We start from the raw sequence: 16,288 nt of genomic DNA, 5'->3' as shown, positions 1-16,288 counted from the left end.
AGTTTTGTCAATTATGTCTAAATAAAGCTGGGGGAAACAGTGAGGTCAAGGAGAGTGAGGCCACAGAGGCAGAACAATGAGGAGTAAGTGGGGCTCCAAGGAAAGGAAGCAGAAGCGACTCCAGAGCATAGAAGCCTTTGAATGCCATCTTAAGGAGTTTAATTTTCTCCCCTGAATCCATAGGCATCCAGGGACTCATTTGTTTATTCGTGCTCTCTCTCGGTGGAATAAGTAACATGAACAGGGCTGAGCTTCAGGAAGGTGCGTTTGGCACAACAAACAGGAGGGATTGGGTTGGGTCGGGTCTAGCCTGAAGAAGGGACCATTCAGCGTGCTTGCCCAGGAGCGAGCGAGAGGAATAAGGGCTGCAAAGAGGGTATTGGCAATAAAAACAGAAGGAAGAATGTCGGAGACATTTACAAACAGAAAATTGGCAGACCTTGGATGTAGATGTGATGCAAGGGAAAGAAGGAGCCAAGGAAGATTTCAGCTCTTCCCGAGGAGCCTGGCTGGCCATGGCGTCATTAACGAAGAGGGAAAGGAACTGGTTTCAGGGATGCCGAGTGTGGCTGGCCAGCAAAGTGGTCCACTGGGCCACCAGATGGGCAGTTAGAAGTGTTGGTATAGACCTCAGGAAAGAAACTGAGACTCCAAATGTAGGTTTGGGAAACATCTCCCTAGATGTTACAGTTGAAGCCATGGGCATAGATGAGACTGGAGAGAGAAGAAAGATCAGAGATTCATGTACACTGCTTGGAAAACTCCTACATGTGTAGAGCAGAAGGCAGGAGAACAGTAACACAGGAGCAAAGAAACAAGCTGCAAGAGAAACCAGAAGAATGCAGTGGCCTTGAAACCAAGAGCAAAGAAGTTTCCAGAAGAGTGTTCAGTTAGCTTTAGATGCTGCAGAGAGATTAAGGAAAATGAAGATGAACAGTTTACATGACTACTGTCCTGTGTTTGAGACTAACCAGCTAACATCCAACAGTGGTCATTATGTCTTATATTTAACAACCATTATTTTTGTGCGCTAACATAACCTTAAGGTATGTAGTTCTTATTTGTTAAATAGACAAAAGACGCATGACAGGCAAGGTGGTTGTTTACTGGCAGCCAAGACACATTCACAAACACATACACACACACACCACTACATACACACCTCTGGGGTTCTGTTGCTGGACTGTATTGTGATAGACAGCCAGCCCATAGTTCCATGTGCTTTCTTCGCCCATCCAGGATTTCTATAAGCATCAGTACCATGAGGCATCCAGAAAAAGTCTGGTGAATAGGAGAATTCAAAAATAAGTAGATCATTTATACAACCTTGTGAAGTGTGCATTTCAGCTGCCTGGTTGCTGTTTTAGGAATTGCTACCCCTGTATGAGAATAAAAGTTTATGAGTAAAGAACAGTCAACTGTGCTGCTAGTTGAAGACGATTCTTGGGTATTTTTATTTTGTTTTGAATTGTCTTAGTCTGTTTATGCTGCTATAACAAAAATGCCACAGACTGGGTGGCTTAAGCAACATTTATTTTTCATAGTTTTGGAGGCATGCAGTCCAAGATGAAGGTGCTGGCAGTAAGAGAGCCCTCTGGATCTCTTTGATAAGAACGCCTGTCCCATTCCTGCGATCCTACCTTCCCAGAGGTCCTACCTCCCAATACCTTCACATTTGGGGTTAGGATTTCAGCATGTAGATTTTAGGGAGGCACAGACATTCATCTCATAACATGGAATAATGCTGCATTTGGAGGGAGCTAATAATTTGTCACCAGAAAATGTTTTGTTTTACTCTTTTAAAAAAACTTGCTTAATATGGATTCAGGGTTAATGTACCCAGCTAGCTATCTAGCTCGTTTTGTAACAAAAGTTAAGGGGAAGGTAAGGCTCATTTGACATAACCTATTTTTCCCAGTGAGCTACTAGAGTACATTTATTCGGTATATACAGTAATATACATATATATATATATATATACACACACACACACACACACACACACACACCTGTATATATATACAGGTATAACTGTAGAATCAATTTTGTTATCCTTTCTTATTCTACCATAATGCCTAAGAAGCAATGCAGTGCTGGGAAGTAAGATTAAAGTGAGTGATGAAAATAATAAATTCGTTTCTGGCTAGCTCTGGGTGAGAGCTACAAAGAGAGCTTTTTTAAGCTGCAGCAACGACTGGCTTAAAAAGATTCAGAAATGCATTAATCACGAACTTTAGCAAAACTGTGTGAAAAGCTTAAAATAACTTTAATAATAACTACTCATTTCATGCCTGTGCTAAATGTTAAGATGCCTTAAGGACTCTTCATTTTTTTTCACATCAACATTCCTAACCACATTTATAGTATGTTTTACAGGGAGAAGTGAGATATATTTTGAATCAGATGACTCTCAGATAGATTATATCTCTGATTTTTTGTTGTTGTTGTTTCTTTGTTTCTTGTTTTTTGTTTTTGTAGCTGCTAGGTGAGCTGATCCTGGACCGACACAACTTTGCCATTATGACAAAGTACATCAGCAAGCCAGAGAACCTCAAACTGATGATGAACCTCCTTCGAGATAAAAGTCCCAACATTCAGTTTGAAGCCTTCCATGTCTTTAAGGTAAAGTGCCGCAGAAATAACCTGGGCATTTGTTTTTTCACTTTCCAGTGGCAAACTCCTCCCTGCTGTTTACTCTCCTTTATACTTGAGAGAAAATGAAATAGGCAGTCTTTCCATTTTGCATGACTTGGACGAAATTTTAGAGTTATTTTAATGAATGCCCATTTGTTTCTAATCCCTATCTCTAAATATTTTCATTTTTTTCCACTGAGAAAATAGGTGGATACTGTTTCCCAAAAGTTACTAAAATAATCAGCGATAGAGCCAGAATCCAAATCCCGAGTGTTGGAATTTGAATGCTTCGCTTTCTGCCTTAAGTGTTTCTTTGAGCCTTAAATGGAGCACTGAAAAAATACCGGTGCTTTTTTATTACTTGTTTAGAAATAATTTTTAAGTGCATTTTGCTGTGAATGGAAAGCAGCGCCCCATAACACCGGTTTCTTCTGGAGTTGTATTCACATGGTACACAAAATTGATACCTTAATTTTATCACTTAATGCTTTGCCAGAAGTGAACATTAATCCATAATTGTTATGTATGGATTTTAGAGCCAGGAGTTTTATTGGCACAGTTCATCATTGGGTTTGTTTACTCTAGTTTACTTAAACATTTCTGTTTTTTTATATTTAGGTTATTTCCTTTTTTTTTTTCCTACTGAGAGGAATGCCACAATGAGCATTTTCTATATCCAGCTAGGTTTTTTTTTTTTTTTTCCATGTTTAGGATTATTTTCTTAGGATAGATATCTGGAATAGAATTAAGAGGAGAATTCCAAGCTTTTGGGTGGGGTATTTATAATGTCTACTCAGTGATTCAATTTATAAATCTATAAATGGGAGAGACATGGCAGTTTTTAAGGTATATAATTTAGGTTAATAAAAAAAATTTTTTTTAGTCCATCTTTCAGCTACCAGGACTGTATTGTCCAAAGAGCCACTAGAGCAATTCAAATACCAAACTAACTTATAAATTCCATTCAGTGATGTTCAAAATCCCAATAGGACTTCTCTTGGCCCTTGATAAGCTGATTCTAAAATTTGTGTGGTAGAACAATGGCCTAAGATTAGCTGTGGCCACAAAACATAATAGGAAGTATTTAGTTAACTACGTCAAATTTAAAACTTGTGTTCAAAAAGACAGAATAAGCAAAGTAAAAAGACAGGATAGAAGGTGATATATATATAACTGACAAATCATTTAGAAAAAGAATTCAATAGAGAAATGGGCAAAGGAGGCAAGCTGGTCATTTACAGATGAGGGAAACTGAACAATAAACAGGGGAAGATGATCATCTTACTAAGTAACATTGGCAATTGCCATTGAAATATCAATGAGTTATCATTTTACATTCTTTGTAATGGTAAAATGTTTTAAGTCTGACAAATCAAATATTGGTAAGGTTGGAGGGCAGTGGAAGCTGTCGATATACTGTAAGTTGTTACAACCACTTTCAAGAGCAATTTAGTAAAACAAAGAACTGAATGTACACATATCCTTCAATCCTGGAATCTCATCTCTCAGCAATTTTTTTTTAAAGTAGGCTCCACACCCAGCATGGAGCCCAACCCCAGGGCTTGAACTCATGACCCTGAGATTAAGACCTGAGCAGAGATCCAGAGTCAGACACTTAACTGACTGAACCAAGCAAGCGTCCCCTCAGCAATTTTTTAGAGATACTCTTCTATATGTGCACAAGGAATCATGTGCAAAAATGTTTATCACAACATTGTTTAGAATAGTGTAAAATAAGAAAAAAAAACACAAATGGTCATCAACAGGAGATGGGGAAAATAAATTGTGTTATATTCGTACAGTAGCATGTAGTAATGGGTTAAAATTAATTGAGTCATATAGATCAGTGTGGGTAAATCCCAGACATCGAGTGGAAGAAACAAACGTTAAAAAGATGTTATTTATTTAAAGTTTGAAAACATGCAAAACAGCACTATATATGGATTCAGACTTATGCAGTTATAGTCCAATAACCTGTATGGGGTTGGTAAATACCAAATTCAGGACAGCAGTCACCTCAGCAGGGAAGGGTAGGGAGGAAGATGGTATCATGAAGAGGTGACAACAGCCTCCAGTTATATCTGTAGTGTTTTATTTTATTAAAAAATATAAAGGCAAGGGGTGCCTGGGTGGCTCAGTGGGTTAAAGCCTCTGCCTCTGGCTCAGGTCATGATCTCAGGGTCCTGGGATCGAGCTCCACATCGGGCTCTCTGTTCTGCAGGGAGCCTGCTTCCTCCTCTCTCTCTGCCTGCCTCTCTGCCTACTTGTGATCTCTGTCTGTCAAATAAATAAAATCTTTAAAAAAAAATCTGAAGGCAAGTATGGCAAAAATTTTAGATTTTGATAGAGCACATAGTGGGGACACGAGTCTGATATGTTTTGTTATACTCTGCTCTATGTCAGAGTTATTTCATACAAAATAAATGCAAATCAGAAGAAACACAAATTGATGGCTGTGGCACTGGAAGATGTCTACACAGTAGAAATCATAGACCCTCTCAGGACTGCTCTGACCCAAGAAACTGTAGAAGGCTGTGTGTCATGTCCTTCAGTTCCCATGGAATTTTAATATATCCTTCTAGATGAAAACAAGCTTCATTTAATTTTGGTCAAAATACAGTATTATGGAAGTATTCAGTGGGTGGTCAAATAGAAATAACCTACTTCCGTCCTCGGAATTTGGATCATCTAATCACTGGACAGAGTAGGTGCATTTAAAAATAGCTGACCACTTGTTTACTTGTCTGTGTATGAACTGGGCCTACCGTGTACCCTATGTTTCCACCACCAAAGTATGAACTGAATTGTTCACTTGCCAAATACAATATTTTGTTGTTTAGAAAAAGTAATGAGTCCTAGAGGGTTTTTTTTTCACAGTTGTGTATTAATAGTTGTTTTTTCCCCCCAAAAGAGCACCTTCCATAAGGTGCAAAAAATGTGGAACACACTGCTAAAAATGTCTTTGCCAGATTATTTTCATTAGCTTGCTGGTAATTTCAAGGAATTGAATGAGATACCATTTCATGTTTTTTTTGTGCTGTGGACAAGCAGGATGGTGTGGTGGGAAAGTGCTGGATGGAGGCCAAGAAACCTGGGTCTTCATTCTGGCTTAGTTGCCACCAATGACTTTGGGCAAACCCAACTGGATCTGTTTCCTCACTTGTAAGGTGCAAGAGTTACATTCAAGTCAGTAGTCTGGTTCTAAGATACTAGGTTCTGGGGACTTTTGTCTCTGTGATCCTTGCTTTTCCAGAGTTGTGTCTGATAGGGACTCAAGTATCAGCTATGAGCTGAGCTCGCTTTCCTTTCTCTGTTAACTTCCTTCATAGCAAAGACCATGATGCTACTTCCTACCATCCTTGGGGATGGGGTGGTCTGCACCTTTTGGCTCACCTCTTAGAACTGCTGGAACTCAGGCATGGCTGGGACAGAAATGTTCCCGAGTGTACTACTCTATCACTTAGATCCTAGCAGTTGGCTGCAATAGCTCTTTCCATGAAAACAAGAAGCTCCACCCTCACCCTTTCCAAAATACAACGCCCCATTTGACAATTCACCTTAAAAAAGGATACAGAACAAGAAACATCCTAGTTGAGAATCATTTCCGTGTGGTCTTACTGAAAAGAATGCAAAATTACAAACTAATTTGGTGAAAGCCTAACCATCCTGCTTCCTTAAGGACCTGTTTTTTCAGTAGGTGAACCACTCCAGTCACGATATACCAAATATAAGTCTACTGACGGAGAAACCCGTTGAGCCAGGTAAATTTAGGAATCAGCTATAAGCTGATACAATATTAGTAATATTTTTTAAAAAATGTTAATGGACAGGAAAAAAGTGTTCATATCAACTTAATGTTTCATCAACTATTCTAAATAGCGCAGAGTGCTCAACGGTGGCATGCCTTCATCTGAATTCTTTTTTTCCCCTTATTTCACTGAGTGGTGGAGGAGAAAAAGTGAAACCTGACTTCACCTCTCTTTTCTACTTTTTAAAATACTTTCTTTAAAAATTAATAAAATAGGAGCACCTGAGTGGCTCAGTGGGTTAAGCCTCTGCCTTCGGCTCAGGTCATGATCCCAGGGTCCTGGGATCGAGCCCCACATCGGGCTCTCTGCTCAGCAGGGAGCCTGCTTCCCCCTCTGCCTGCCTCTCTGCCTACTTGTGATCTCTGTCTGTCAAATAAATAAATAAAATATTTAAAAATAAAATAAAAATTCATAAAATAATCAAGTCTATGTTTGTCTATAGAAAGGCTTGTAATGGGTTTTAGTGACCAACTTTATCAACATCACCTAAAAGTATATAAATATATGACTCAGGGTTTGGTTTGATCATCCTGAGGCTGCATATTTATGATATTATTGCTTAGTTTAAAAGATATAGGAAAATTAAGACTAGTAATATTTATAATAGGAAATGTGAATACTATTAGAATAAGACATTTTTAAAAGTGGCTTTTCCATGTAATTTTGGAATAAATTTGTAGTTTCATATGTAATCCACAGTTGTATGCAATTTGTAGATCCCAAAGACTTGGATTTCAAAATGCCAAAGCAGTTGTCAGAACAATAATGTCTATTATCACAGCCCTGACTACACTTTAAATGGTGATTGGCTCCTTTAATGTAAGAAGAAGCTGTAAGTATTAAGAACATATTAAGTGAAAAAGCAATTTACAAACCACCCTGTACACAATGCAAGCCCAGTTTTGTTTAAAATATATTTACATATAACTATATGCACAGAATAAAAGGATATACACCAAATGTTCACTGTGACTATCTTTGGGTGGAGGAATTATTTAAGAGATTTTTTTTTTTTAAAGATTTTATTTATTTGACAGAGAGAAATCAGAGCTAGGCAGAGAGGCAGACAGAGAGAGGGGGAAGCAGGCTCCCGCTGAGCAGAGAGCCCGATGCGGGGCTCGATCCCAGGACCCCGAGACCATGACCTGAGCCGAAGGCAGAGGCTTAAACCACTGAGCCACCCAGGCGCCCCTAAGAGATTTTTTTTCTTTTTTCTTTGTGTCTCTTTTTCTGTTTTCCTAGTTTTCTACATGTGTCGCTTTCCTAGTCAGGGTCATGATAAGGATGGTGGCATGAGGAGGAGGAGGATCTTGGGAGATTCGGGAGATGTTTAGAGCATCCTGAACTTCTGGCCTGCTCTCTTCCTCCATCCTCCCTCCCTTCCCAGGGTTTTTGTTCCTCCCTGCCCAAGTGGTGGGGCCTGGTCTGGTCCTGTTGTGGGCTCATTGGGGCTCACAGACACCAGCCAGCTTGCAGAGGTAGGAATTAGGTCCTTCTTTCTTAAACAGGAAAAAATTACTGTCTGATCAACACCAGCACGAATTACGTCAAGATATTCTAAACATTATATTGCTCAAGCTCATATTCATTCAAGAGGGCGAGCCTTTAGAAAGAAAAGACCTTATTTTATACTTCAGTGGAATGAAATTTTGCTTTGAGTTACTTTCATGTAACGGTCATGGGAGCCCCAGTTTCAAATCCACATACAAAGCATTCTAGGCTTACAGCATGCCTCACAGACAGTAAGGTAAACAAAGAGGAAAACGAACCTTCCAATGCCTTGTCTAGTGCAAATCCCTCTTGACAAAATAGAATTTGAATGAAATGAATGAATGTGTGTGTAAGACGTGCATTTTTTTTTTTACTCTTTCATAAAAAGCATTCAGGTTTAAAATAGCGAGCAAAGTATTCGTAGTTTTCTAAGTTAAAAATATTTGAGTTGTGGTCATGATATTTGCCTTTCTCTAACCATGCTTGAGAACTCCATAAATCACATTTCTGAAATATGTGTAAATTAAGGGATACAGCCAATAAGACCACACTGTACAAAGAGAAGCCACAGGTAGTTCCATTTGTTTAACTTGTTTGGGGATGGTTTGAAAATAGCCATTAAAAAAAAGGGGGGGGGGTCCAGCAGAGAAAAAAACCAAGAAACTCCCTATACTGGACATGATATTCAGAAGATTTGGTTCATCCTACCTTGATTCAGAAGTGCATTCCTTATGGTACTGGTTCATCTCCAGCCTTCACTGGGGCGGTCAGCCCAACCCCTTCCCTCCTACCCCCCACCCCCACCCCAGGGTATTGAGCACTGATGCCTTTGCTGCCTCTAATCAACAACTCTCTTTAGAGGCAGCAGAGTTCAAGAGCCATGAAGAATTAAAATAGGAAAATTTTAAAACCAGAAAACAAATTTAACATTTGTTAGGGGTACAGTGTGGGGATTCAGTGTAGTCAGTCCAGTGACACCTGACTCCAAACTCTTCTACATTTCACATTTATTTTCGATTGAAACAGAGAAGCTTAGTTTGTCCAATATATTTAATTTTTTTTAGAAAGAAAGACTGTTATGAGTTATTTATAGAGTTACCACAAAATGCCAGACAATTTCTACCTAAAACTTCACAGCAGCTCCCTTGTAAACAAACAGTAACCACAGGAGCCACGAATTAAGCTTCAGCATAGGATTTTCTGACATACTACTGATAGGTATGATATAAAGGTTAGGCATTCTAACAATGTAAACCAGTCAGGGGTCCTTTTTAAAACATATATAAATAACAATTTTACTGTATTGTAGTAACCTAAACTTCACCATTCTAACCATTTTAAAGTGTACAGTTCAGTGGCATTTAGCATATTTACAGTGTTACATGACTATCATCACTATCTAGTTCCGGAACATATTCCTCACCCCAAAAGGAAACCCTGTACCCATTAGGCAGTTACTCCTCGTTTTCCCATACCCCAAGCCTTTGGCATCTCCTAATCTGCTTTTGGTCTCAATGGATTTGCCTCTCCTGGGTATTTCATATAAATAGAATTATACTGTATATAGCCTCTTGAGTCTGCTTTCTTTAACATGTTTTTAAGGTTCACCCATGTTGTAATATGATCAATATTTCAATCAGTTTTATGGCTGAATAGTATTCCTTTGTGTGGATATGCCACAATTTGTTCATCAGTTGATGGACTTTTGGCTGTTGTGAACAGTGCTGCTACAAACATTTGTGTACAAGTTCTTATTTGAAGAGAGTTTTTCAATTATTTTAATCCACAGTTTAATCCATACTTTGGAATGGAATTTTCAGTCTTACGATAATTAAATGTGTTATTTATTGAGGTACTGCCAAATTGTTTACCACAGAGGGTGCACCATTTTACACACCCACCAGCAGTGTAATTGTACAGTGTTCCAATTTCTCCCCTTCCTTACCAATATGTGTTGTTTTCAGGTTTTTTTTATTGTAGTCATCCTAGTGCCTGTGAAGTGACACTCCATTGTGGTTTTGATTTGCATTTCCCTAATGACTAATGATGTTGAGTATTAATTTTCATGTGCTTACTGGCCATTTACATATCTTCTTTGGAGAAATGTCTGTTGAAGTCCTTTACCCCTTTTTAAAAAGTTTTTGTTGTTGTTGTTGAATTGTAAGGGGTCTTTATATATTCTGGATACTAGGCATTGATCGTACATATGATTCACAAATATTTTCTCTCATGCTGCGTGCTGTCTTTTCACTCTCTTGATAATGTCCTTTGATACCCAAAAGTTTTACATTTTGATGTTCAGTTTATCTGTTTTTTTTTTCTTTTGTTGTTCATGCTTTTGATGTCATAGCTAAGAAACCATTGCCAAATCCAAGGTTATGAAGATAGAGCCCTATATTTTCCTTTGAAAGTTTTATTAGCTCTTATATTAAGGTCTTTGATTGATTATGAGTTAATTTTTGTTTCCAGTGTGAGGTAGATATCAGTTCCCTGGAGCTGCCATAACAAAGTACCATAGACTGAATGGGTTAAGACAACAGAAGTTTATTGTCTCAGCAGGGGTGGGTCCTTTTGGAGAGGTTCACCCCAAAAATCTGTTCTATGCTTACCTCCTAGCTTCTGGTGATTGCCAGCAATCTGTGGGATTCCTTGGCTTATAGATTCGTAACTGCAATATCTGTCTTCATCTTCATCTTTACATCTGTGCATCCCCATGTGTCTCTTTGTCCTAATTTTCTTCTTCTTGTAAGGATACTACTCATTGAATTAGGACCCACCGTAATCTAGTATGACCTCATCTGGATTTGATCATGCTTGTAAATAAGGTCATATTTATAAGTTCTGAGGGTTAGGACTTAAACATTCATATTTTTGAGGGACACAGTTCAACTCCATACATATGGTATATTATATTGATTGATTTGATTATGTTGAACCTCTTTTATATTTCTAGAATTCCATTTGTTGATGGCATATAATTCTTTTAATATGATGTTAGATTCAGGCTGCTTATATCTTATGGAGGATTTTTACATCTTTATTCATAAAGGATATTGGTCTCTAGTTTTCTTGTCTTGTCTTTGTCTGGCTTTGGCATTAGGTTAAGGCCAGCCTCATAGCATGAATTAGGAAGTGTTCCCTTCTCTTTTATTTTTTGGAAAGAATTTGAAATAGACTGTTAAATCTTCTTTAAAATTTGTAGAATTTACCAGTGAAGTCATTTGGTCCTGGGCTTTTCTTTGTTGGGAGGTTTTTTATTTCCAATTCAATCCCCTCATAGAAATTTTAAAAAATCACTAAGAGAATACTATGAATAATTGTAGTGTAATCTAACCAACAAATTAGATAATGTAAATGAAATGGACAAATCCCTAGGAACTTACATATATATAAGTAAGCAAATGTTCTGTTCACTTTCTCTGCTGGACTCCCTTTTTTTTTTTTTAATGGCTATTTTCAGTCAGAAAAATCTGATTCATGGACGAGCTCGCATGTCACACAATAAACTCAGAAATCTAATGTTATGTTCACCTCTTTTGAACCTCCACAGCCTTTTCTTCCCATCTCATAGGGCCTTAACATCCTTGTATATTCTTTTCTTTCTTCATAATTTCTGGGCTGGAGAAACCTTGAGGACTCAAGTTTTTAGCCTTCACTTACCCCCATAACCCATCCTTGTCATAGTGTGTTTAGAGGATGCGCTGCTGGAAGTCTGGGATGGGGCAGGGGGGGGCCTGATGGTAAAGCCCTCAACCCTTCAGAGGAGTGAGATGCCCAGAACGTGAAACCATAGAGCTGTATAGGAGTCACATACTTTTTGGGTTTTCTCATGTCATTATACATATACCATCTAACTTAGAAGTGTGTCCATTGAGAAACATTACACCCATCAGTATTATAGTTTTGAGTTACTGTGTCCTGTTATTATAGCCATTGCTGTCTTTTATAGTATAGCTGAGTTACTAGTCTAGGATTATGGTTTCAACAGGAGTGCATGTAAGAATTTTTTATGAACTTCAGAAAAATACAGAATGCCAGACCTCCACCCCAGATCTGCTGAGTTGGAATCTCTGGGAGATGGAGGCTGGAAAATTGTAAATTTTAAACCTCCACATTCATAAGGACCTCCAGGGAGGGCAGATGAGAGGAGAACTCTGCATCTTTGTCTTTTTTGAAATGTTTAGCCCGATGAATATATTACCTGTTCAAAAACTAAATTGTAAAAAAAAAAAAAGCACACTCAAATACTACATGTTGTTTATGGGGTGTGTGTGTGTGTGTGTGTGTAGGTGTATGTATACACCTACACACACACACGTAGTAGGAGAAAAAGGATAAAAACACGCTTGGGGATGGAAGCACACTGCTCAAGGGGATGAGGACAGATGGAAAGTGAGAGTTTGCATCTATTTCTAGTGTTTTATTCCTTTAAAAAGAGATTAGAAGTAAAATGGCAAAAATCTGCTCAAGTTGTTGGTGAGTATATGGGTGTCTGATGTTTTCTGTTGGAAAGATTGTATCGTTAAGAACATATAAACATTTAAGACATTTAAAATCAAAACAAAGTAAAAGTAAGAACTGTTCACAGTAGCGCTGACGAGTTCCCAGTTAGCTCTCCAGAACAGGCTCTGGATAGGGAACTACGGATTTTCATCAATAGGGAAGCATAACGTGGGGCTTCTGTATTTTACCACACAAGTAGCACGGGGACCCCAAGTAGGGTCTGTGTTGTCTCTGGTGTGTGTTCCCTGTCTGAGGTATTTGTTTCTTTTCATTTCAGGTGTTTGTGGCCAGTCCTCACAAAACACAGCCTATTGTGGAGATCCTACTAAAAAATCAACCCAAACTCATTGAGTTTCTGAGTAGCTTCCAAAAGGAAAGGACGGACGATGAGCAGTTCAGCGATGAGAAGAACTACCTGATTAAACAGATCCGGGACTTGAAGAAAACCACCCCTTGACGGTCTCAGCCACTCTCCCGCCACAGTCACTGTCTCATTTGTTCAGTTTGTACAGAAAGTGTTATTTCAAAAAGTAATTGTTCTCGGGAAGGCTTTGGAGGAGATACCTGGTTTTTCTCAATTCATTGTTCAGGGTAGATGGAATATAAACATTTGAATGAAAAAAATGATTAACCTAGAATAATGTATTCATTTGAATCAAGTCTGTGATGATTTATGTGAAATCAGAGCCACTGTCTTAGACATTGATAAAAACAGCTTTAACCCTTTGTTGACAAAAGGCAGCAGGGCCGTGGGCTTGCAGACCCGAGCCCTGAGTAGAAGTCCGAATGACGGGCATCCCTGAGCCCTCAAGGTTATGTTCTCCTCAGAACTGGGGGTGGGGGCAAGAGGCGCGAAGCCATTCCACCCACCTGCACTTGGACGTACAGATTTCTTCTTCTTTTTTTTAACATTACGTTAGTCACCATACAGCACATCATTAGTTTTTGACATACGGATTTCTCATGGTGCTGAAAGCTCTGGCGAGACAAGGCCCATGTTTTCAGTCATCACACGTCCTTGTTCCCTGCCCGTCTGCTTTTTACCATGACTAACTTCGTAGGGAAGCGAAGGCCTCTCTCTGCTTACAGTCCCACTCAATGTCCTGAGCCCCCTCCGAGCAGTTTTCCTCAGCACCCCACTCCTGGCATACCCCCTGCAGCCTGCAGCCCGGGTAGCTAGGAAACGGCTTGTCCAGAGTAGGACAGGTCAGCTCAGCAGAGGTCACGGGGACACAGGGGACCCGCGGGTATGACCTGCTAACTTGAGAACTTGGAACAGATGGTGTAGGACCACAGCTCTAGCAGTAATAAACACTGTCGTTTCGCTCTGACTCCTGGAGTATTAGGGAATGTTTGGAATATTTCATTCCTGTCATTATGGGAAAATTCTTTCATGGTGAAAGTGTGCTTTAGAGTAGGAATCATTGCATTGGGATGCCTCACGTGTACAAAACCGTGGGTCCAGAGGGTTAGCCCGCTTTTATAGACAAGGGAACATTGCCATTGGGAGGGCAAATGAGTAAATGTGTGAAAAACTTCTCAGAGGACTAAAATTTATCTTTTCAGTTTATTTTCTAATTAGCTGGCACTCTAGTTTCCCATCAAAGCTTTCATCAAAAAGGTAGAAAACCTACAAAAATATGGTCTCAAATATTCTCTTGCATACTGGTATGAGTAAGGACTTAATTTGTGTTCTTTAAAAAAGGCATGGACCAAAAACAACAAAAAAGGCTATGGTTCGTTTCAGACATCGAGTGTATAAAAAGAAATTTTAAAGCTATATTTACAAGACATTAGGGGTATAATGATTAATGTGTATTTTTTCAGAATTCTGTTTCCAAGTTGTGAGTTGTGGCCTTCTGTAAGGACACTTGCTTTATATAATATTGTGTGCTGTGTTCTTCAACCAGGTGTTTCTTCACGAGACAGGGAAGGGTGCTTCTCCGGGAGTCCTTCTCCAGGATCAGTGCCCTCTGTAGATTTTCTATCTGAAGAATTAGCTGGCAGGCCTTCACCCCTCTCGGCAGGGGCCCAGCGTGGACTCCTGAGGCATATAGCGTGGGCCCTGAGGGACACGTTCTGGCCAGCGTCAACGTGGAGGGTCAGCCCACAGCCAACTGATGACCTTCATTCTTTACTCACTGAAGTCAGATTATTTTTATAATGTTTCCTGACAGTCCAGAGTCTCTTAGAATCTGACTTTTCTGGTTTTACTTATTTGATTAAAAGAGAAGACAGTAAATACTAAAAAAGAGAGAGAGAAGGCTCAATAACCATTAGAAGTTTATTTGGTTGCTAACACTGTTCCACAACATCTTAGGACACAGGTTTCTATTTGGAAAGCAAGGCCTTTGATAAATAAAACATTTTATTTCCTCTGGGCTTGAATTAGTTCTTTGCTTGCAAGTTCTTATTCTAGTTCAGGACCCGTCAGACAGGAAACTGGAGCCTAAGAGGCATTAACGAAGTAGCTGGGGTTTTGTGTGATACAAATTTGTAAATTATTAATGGGAAGGGGGGAGCAAGACGCTCACAGTCAAAATATGTTTGCACAAAATTCACTGTAAATATTGTGAGAATCGAAATTTGAGAACGTCCTATTTAATAAGCTATTTCAAAACACACATTTAAATAAAGACTGACTAAATAAAAAGGTGCCACACACTGCGTGCTCAGTTTCTTTCCTCTGCATGTGGCTGGTCTGTGCTCCTGCCCCCATTCCAGACAGGGAGCACAGGGGGAGGGCGGGTTGGCCTCTGGGGGGTGCTCGGGCTGCCCGGAGACCCCACACCATCTTCCTTGGCACTTGGTTAACTCCATGACCCTGTTGCTGTCCTGTTGTCCAAGTGAGGCTGTCACTGCCGGAGCTGTCCCTGCCTGCCACCAAATACATCACAGCCAGAGGCACTCCCATTTTATATTTGAGGCTCTGAGCAGTTTAACTCCCCCAGACTGCATGGACTACACCTGGATACAAACTCATGGTGGCCTGAGGCCAAAGTCTGCTCTTCCTCCCTTGTTCATCCTCAAGACTGGGAAGGAGGGGAGGTCCAGGGTGTCAGGAAGTGTTCTGTGCCCTTCCTTACTGCGGCCCAGCAGACTCCTGGGGGTCAGTCCCAGAGTGAGCCATCAGGGATTGAGATCATGATTTTCTTGGACAAGACTCTCGGCTAAAGCCAGGCATCTGCCCAAATGTTAGGATTACTCCTGGAGAAAAGGCCAGGGGGCACACGGCCCTTGTGCAAACTTTCTTAACTGTCAGCCTCCAGGGGTTCTCATCCTGGCAGTTCTGGGGCAGCATATACACTGAGGAAGAGTGGCAGAGCCTTTTGAAAGCCTCTGTGACCAGCCAGACTGGTTTGAGTGACACAAAGCTGCAAGGAGCCGTAGTGCCGTCTGGAAAGTACACAAGACCCAGAAGAGATCATAATAATGTAAAAGAAAATGAAACTGGAAAGTTGCTACAATTTTTTAATATGAAAAGAGAAAGGTTTCAAAGTAGATTCACAGATCTTTCTAGTCTACTTGTATTAGACGAAATTAAGATTTTATATCTTCTATTTTTTTTTTGTTTGTTTTCTCCGAAACACTATGTGTGTTATGTTTGGCATGAAATCGCCAACTTTCTGTTTATGTTCTTTCAGGAAGGTTTTGGATACAGCAGTGGGCCCTACAGTTGGACAAAGGTCCGAAACCTATAAAGCTAGACTGTGGTCTTCCTAAGAAGGTTGAAAAAAAGTGAAGAGGGATGTGAGCAAGGACACGGTGTTGTTTTTAAAATACGGCAAGTGCTTGTATGTCACTACTGTAGTGAAGCAAAAGAAAAACAGCATGATAAGCCTGGCTGGCAC

General features: G+C 39.7%; 1 protein-coding gene across 1 annotated transcript in view; it reads left to right on the top strand.

Moving 5' to 3' along the window:
- CAB39L (calcium binding protein 39 like) overlaps window positions 1-15,081 on the top strand; it is a 115,505-nt gene extending 100,424 nt beyond the window's left edge. Inside the window, exons 9-10 of the mRNA XM_080799642.1 lie at window positions 2,479-2,622; window positions 12,715-15,081. Of these exons, the coding sequence (XP_080655768.1) occupies window positions 2,479-2,622; window positions 12,715-12,894 (324 nt within the window). The 3' untranslated portion in view covers window positions 12,895-15,081. The remainder of the gene's footprint in view (window positions 1-2,478; window positions 2,623-12,714) is intronic.
- Window positions 15,082-16,288: the final 1,207 nt, after the last annotated feature.

This window comes from Martes martes (assembly GCF_963455335.1).
Source record: "Martes martes genome assembly, chromosome: 3".
In the NCBI taxonomy this organism is placed as follows: Eukaryota; Metazoa; Chordata; class Mammalia; order Carnivora; family Mustelidae; genus Martes; species Martes martes.
Note: the sequence above shows the minus strand (reverse complement) of the source record. Positions and strands in the feature narration are given on the sequence as shown.